At 48.6% G+C, this 5,960-nt stretch overlaps 3 protein-coding genes across 3 annotated transcripts; all 3 read left to right on the top strand.

Moving 5' to 3' along the window:
- Positions 1 to 328: 328 nt before the first annotated feature.
- Positions 329 to 1,338, top strand: P152DRAFT_500692 (uncharacterized protein; the record flags this gene model as incomplete). Its single annotated transcript, XM_033682311.1, has 1 exon — positions 329 to 1,338. The coding sequence occupies exon 1, from the start codon at positions 454 to 456 to the stop codon at positions 1,336 to 1,338; it is 885 nt and encodes a 294-aa protein (XP_033529563.1). The 5' UTR covers positions 329 to 453.
- A 115-nt stretch (positions 1,339 to 1,453) lies between these two features.
- P152DRAFT_477749 (uncharacterized protein) lies at positions 1,454 to 3,176 on the top strand (the record flags this gene model as incomplete). Its single annotated transcript, XM_033681607.1, has 2 exons — positions 1,454 to 3,061; positions 3,114 to 3,176. The coding sequence occupies 2 exons, from the start codon at positions 1,454 to 1,456 to the stop codon at positions 3,174 to 3,176; spliced, it is 1,671 nt and encodes a 556-aa protein (XP_033529562.1).
- A 1,060-nt stretch (positions 3,177 to 4,236) lies between these two features.
- On the top strand, positions 4,237 to 5,105 carry P152DRAFT_463033 (uncharacterized protein). The gene has a single exon (XM_033680459.1). The coding sequence runs from the start codon at positions 4,681 to 4,683 to the stop codon at positions 5,002 to 5,004; it is 324 nt and encodes a 107-aa protein (XP_033529561.1). The 5' UTR covers positions 4,237 to 4,680; the 3' UTR covers positions 5,005 to 5,105.
- The last annotated feature ends 855 nt before the right edge of the window (positions 5,106 to 5,960 follow it).

The following is a 5,960-nucleotide window of genomic DNA, read 5'->3' as shown; positions in this document are numbered from 1 at the left end:
ATAGGAAAACCTAATTCTAAGTTTTCAGACTATATTACCCAGTGGTTGTTGAGATATTGATATCGAATTTTGTCGAATTTACTAGTAAAATGAGCTGGGCCACTCGCTTGTATGGGCCACTCGCTTGTGGAATACGTTAACGGAACGCCATATAGTGGTAGGGGAGGCCTTTGCCGTCTGGCCCCAGCTTACCTCAGCAAGCCCAGGCCACATGCATTCACCATTGTGGTAGTGCCTGAGGCAACGAACCGCGCTATACCTAATCGGTAAGGTTCTCTACCAAATAGCCTGAGGATCCTGTCATTGATTTTTGGCCTAAGTCGAGATCGTTTGTATGAGAGCAAGTTAACCACTTCAACGTCGTTTTTCTCCACAAGGAGCTATCGTACAGTAAAATCGACACGTTCAATCGAATCCTCTATCATTTCTTAACAGCCCAGTGAAATTTTGACGATGTCAGATCGAACCTCTCGGCGCAGCGTACGACTGAACCCAACGCCTCTTGAGAGCAGAGAACAGCCACGAACTGCTGCTTTGACGGCCGGTGTCCATCGTAAACGCGCAAGATCACGAGTATGGACGTCAGAAAAGCGAGTGAGCGACATATGCAAATACATGTCTAAAACACACCACTTGACGCTTGCCGAATTTATTCGAGTGTACGTAACAACTCAAGGTGATGACGGCTACGGAGATCGACCTGCGACGCGTGCCAAACGCCTTGCAGACGCGATATACACTCAACCAGAGGTACTAGAGGCAATACGACAACATCCTGCGTCTAGTGTGGGAGGAATTGTCACCGTGAAGGCACTGAGAAAAGAAATGAAAGCGCTGGAAGAGGCCGGAGGTATGTTTAGTGCCTACCAGGTCGACCGCGAACAAGAGAAGTCTCTACAAGGCGGTATTAGGCGGGAGGGGCAGTCTGAAGATGGCCAGAAACCAGAGGACTACGAGTGCATACTCGACGACATGCGGTTCGGCCGGATGTATGAGCAAGTCCATACCCATGCTCCTCTTCTATGTGGACTGCTCGACGGTCTCATGGCGCCGAAGATAGAGAGAAAAGATCGACCGCCACGAGATCCTTCCAAATTCAAGCACAGGACTGCGATAATTACGTCGATTCTCTGTTATTCTCGAGCCTCGGAAGGAAGTAACAAGTTTCCCCGCGTATTTGGTGCCTTTCTACACTCCAATGGCGTTAAACGGCGTGTCCTCGATCTATTACACCATTTTGGGCTTTGTGAAGGGTATAAAGGGGTTCACAAGCACCTTAAAACTGTGGCAGAGCAAGCGAAGGCATCGCCACCGTCTCTCGGAATGGATTTCGACTAACCGTTCGTAGGGAACGGTCCGTCGATACGGCCAGCTGCTGGACGCTTGTGTTGTCTACAATAATTTCGACTATCGAGAATGTGTTAAGCACTAGCTTATTTCAAACCATGTAGAAATGCGCTCTGTAATAACGGGGAAAGTTTTCAGAGGCGCCGACATTCCCCCAGGTGGATTAAGGAAGTCGATGCTATACCGCGAGGTTCCACTTTCAATAGAGGACCTTTTCTACTCTCCCAGCGCCGCCATATACGACGATACTGCCTCCAAGATTGACAGCTACTTCATAGCGGAGGCGATTCGAACAGCATATCCACAATCGGTTAAATCTATCTTCTCTAATTCCGACATCCCATTCCCCGCTATGCCAGCTATCGAGCTACTCGAGCTTCGAAAGACAGATAGTAAGACGCTCGGTCCGATTCTCTTCAACGAAGGTACTCTAGATGGCTCCTACGAGGTTATAGAGAGTATCTACAAGCACCAATTCCAACTAGATAATAAGGAATTCGACAACCGTCTGTTCTTGGCGTTTGGCGATCAAAAAACCTCTTCACTCATCCGATCTATGCAGGCTGAGCAAGTCGACGCGTCTATGGCGTATGATAGAAAAGACTGGCTAGTAGGAGTCGCTGCTCTCTTTCACCTGCGCATGAATTTTCTATGGCTCATGCAAAAGACACATAATGGAAACATGGAGCAACAGGATGCTTCAACTCTCTATCATAACATGAACTTCTGGGGACGGAAGAATATTCCAGCGGCCCGTGCAGCTTTTCAGGTTCTGGAAGAGCTGGTGCTTCACAGTTTCGACGCTCGGGTTGTTGGACTACTCTATACTCGCCTCGAGCAGTGCGGCATCGATATCTCGGATCAAGATGAGGTTGATAAGGCAATTCGGAACATGAATACCAGAGGCTTTATGGACCTAGTGGAGGATGTTCGCAGATCCGCATTTGAGCCGCAAGCCTGGCGACCGTCTAAGGAGAAGCATGCCAACAACACAGTTGATGAGGAGTTCCTTAGTCATGCTCGATACCTTCAACAAATGGTTGTATACAAGACCTTGAAGCACGGCATCAAGAACGGAGATGTAGGACTCATCGATCGAGTTATTGGTGTCTGTTGCTTTTACTTCGAAGGGACTGGACAATCAAACTACGCATTCGAAATGCTCTATCTAAAGCGGCTCACTAGCACCAAAGCTTGTGATAAGGAGCTTCGGCGCGTAACACTCTCGAATAGCCTCGTTAATCCGCATGGCTGTCGGGATACCTGGCAAGAAGTCGACCGTAGCCTTGAATATCTAAACCTGGAGCTAAAAAGAGAGCTTTGGGCCCGTCGAACGTCGACTTTCGGATTAGATGCTCTGTTCAAGACTACCTCATTGACGGCAGAATATACTGTTTATCTACGCAAGGCGATAGAGAAAGCATTTGCGCGGAAGGAAAGCTCCAAGCATTCCGTGCCCTCTCCAGTGGATGATATTCATATCCTGGCATTTGAGTTGGCGTGCGATTCGATTAAATTTTACCGGGGCGGTAGGCAAGCCACACATCAAGCGCCGGACATACACACTATCGGGCTCGAAAGGGTGGCGACAAAGAAGCTAGAACTGTTTAACGCCAAGGTCACGAGAGATGAAGACCGAATAATAGTGCCACCTTACGAGACGGGAGGAGCGACGGCTGATCTAGATCCCGATAACGATATGATGGCGATACTAGTATGTTTTGTTCCAGTAGAGTATTCAGTCTTGTGCTAACCTACGTCACCAGCCCTTAGAAGATAGAAATAAAACCCACGAATGGGGCTTACCTTCGGATATCGAGTCGGAGTAGTCCATCTATAATATCCGCTCTCCGTAGTAATAACGCCTATTCTTCCCTTTTCCGCTGCGAGGACTTCGCCTTATATTAGAGTCCAGAACCCGTGGGAAACCCAGTGCCTTAACCGGTACGACGGCCTTTAGAAACACGAGGCTTCGGCGCTTATGGCACTACGGACTGAGGTAGTTGGAGTTAAAGGATGGCTCGCGAAAATTGATATCCCTGGAATCCACCCAGCGTGTGAGTGCGGTGCCCCCCGACAGTCTCTCTATCATCTCCTTGCATTTTGCCCGCAGCGGACCGACCAGAGGATCGCGCTCCTCCAACGAGCTGGAACCACGGACTTTAAGAGGATATTGCATAACAGGGACAAGGTGCGCACGCAGCAAGGTAGCTGATCGATGCGGGAGGCCTAGAGCAATACCGGGTGGCCAAGGAAGTTAAGGAGGAGATAATAGAGGACTGGAAACCGTTCCAGCTCCTCCACGACGTGCCAGAATAAGCTCTCCGCGTAGGCGGAAACACCGACTCGTACGGATAGATGATAAACGTTTGAGACAGTCTACTAAAGGGAGGAGGCGGGATTTTATGTACCCGTAGCCTCAGGGCTACAGGGAAACTTTTGCCCGCGGCAGACCAGATAGAATGCCGTGCTCATAGACCCGAAAGGGATCCAGATGGCAGATAGTACGTTAAATTGATTCTTATTATATAATAATAATAATAATAATAATAATAATTCAATTTAACGTGCTATCCGGTTCCCGTTATGGTCTATGAACACGGTCATTTTACTATTTAGTATGTCGCGGTAAAAGTTTCCCCATTGCCAGGGCTATGGGTACGTAAAACCCCGCCTCCTCCTTTGTAGTAGTAATTGTCCTTTCGTTTTTGCCTTCGTGGCTCTCCTTCTTGGTCGGTGCTTCCGCGGCGTGGTGGAACAATACAGCAATATTGCTCCCCGTCGCAAGTTATCTCTTAGTTTCTCTTAGTTGATTTTGGGCTGGCTGAGCCCTTTTTGTCCGTTGGGGTTATTATCCCTCACTCCGCTTTGGTTTTTTCGTTTGGAAAATGTCTGTTGCCGAAAATGTCCGTTGTATTTGTTTTTGGTCAATTGAGGAGTCGTCGTGAGGGCTTGTGGAAAAGTGTTCCGGGGGGCATCCCTGGGCGGTGTGACAGAAGATTTCCTGTAGTGACTCTGCACAGATTCGAACTCAGTTCCTCTGAGTCTTTCTGTGCACCTATCACTCCAGTTACCATTCCACCATCGTCCCAGGGACATTATTATTATATACACTTGAGGATTCTCGGAACAATTCCGGCTCATTATTCTCTTCTCTCGTTGCCATCAATTTCATAAACAGTACGTCGGGCATTCATCTCTTGAGGTACGACCTCACCTAGGTTCGTGCTGGCAGGGTACTTTTGCGGGTTTAAGCCCATTAACTCCGGGTACGTCCCCTGCAACTGTCGAACTGAAGGTCGCTCCAGCATCTTCTTTTGCCTGCGTCTCCAGATGAAAAATCCAATCGAGGCAATGATGCCAATAACTCCCGCCGAAGCAATCGCAATCCCCGCGATCTCGCCTACAGAGAGACCTGCTGAACGATTGGTCTCGATCGGTGGCGATGTTGGCTGCTTTTCGCTGTTTGCACTTCTTGTTGGTGCCGTACTCGACGGTGGAAGATCGGATGATGATGTGGCCGATGTAGATGGGCTAGATGACGTGGATGACGTGGATGATGTGGGTCTAGTAGACACAGTAGGCGACGTAAAGGTCGAGGATGAGCTCGAAAGGAGGACAGATCTTGGGAGCTCGCAACGCACGATTGAGGACTGATTCCATGTTTCCGGGCACTGTGTTCCACTCGGGCAGCATGCTCGAGCCGTCCCTGGAGCAAGCTGTGTACACGGTACAGAATTAGGCTGTTGGCATGCCGAGTCCGTGTCGATGTAGCACCCATCGCTCGTACTCCTGAAGGTGAGGTTAGTCAAGGTTCGAAGGTAATGGTTTGGTAAAGCACATACTCTCCGGGACAGCACCACCCCTGGCCCTGTCCTTGAACACATTGAGGAAAGTTTTGATTCTTCCGGACGCCTGCTTGTTTGTCAACATATCGAAGATGAGATGCGGCTGGATATATGGGGTATTACAGCAAAGTGTTCTGCTCGGTGTGCAGATGTTTGTAAGAGCATTGGATCCGAATGCATCAGTACAACGGTCCCGTCGGAGTAAGGATGATCTTTTCCATAAGAATAGCTCTGGAGATACATCCAAAGGCAAGGGCGGCGCATACCATGCGAGCGGCTCGTGGATGGTCACATTTTGTTCCTGAAGCTGAGAAGGTGAGAGAAGAAGACCAAGTTGTAGAACCCAAGAGAGCATTATAGGCAGCCTCAAAGAGGGACAAGGGAACAAACAGTGAGGTTCACAATTAGGGCTGGACACGAATATTCGTACGAATATTCGTAGTCGAATACGAATAAAATTTAGAATTTCCGCTTACTAATATTCGTACGAATAATATTCGCATTATTCGTAATTATTCGTAATTATTCGTAAATCTCTGAAGCTATTTCCATGTATCTCGCAGCATCATAAGACGCCTCATAGTCTCTGCACTCATTGAGCTCCTCCGCACTCCTAAGAGATCTCTTCCCCCACTGAACAGTCTTTCGACTGATACCCCAGATGCTGGTATAGCCAAATAATCTCTGGCAGCTGCAGCCATACGTGGGTACTCATGGTAATGAGACCTCCACCAAGAGAGCAACCAGTCCTTCTCTTTCGTCGTC

The sequence above is a fragment of the Eremomyces bilateralis genome (assembly GCF_010015585.1).
Source record: "Eremomyces bilateralis CBS 781.70 unplaced genomic scaffold P152scaffold_50, whole genome shotgun sequence".
NCBI classification, from domain to species: domain Eukaryota; kingdom Fungi; phylum Ascomycota; class Dothideomycetes; order Eremomycetales; family Eremomycetaceae; genus Eremomyces; species Eremomyces bilateralis.
The sequence above is the reverse complement of the archived record's forward strand: the minus strand, read 5'-3'. Positions and strand labels throughout refer to the sequence as shown.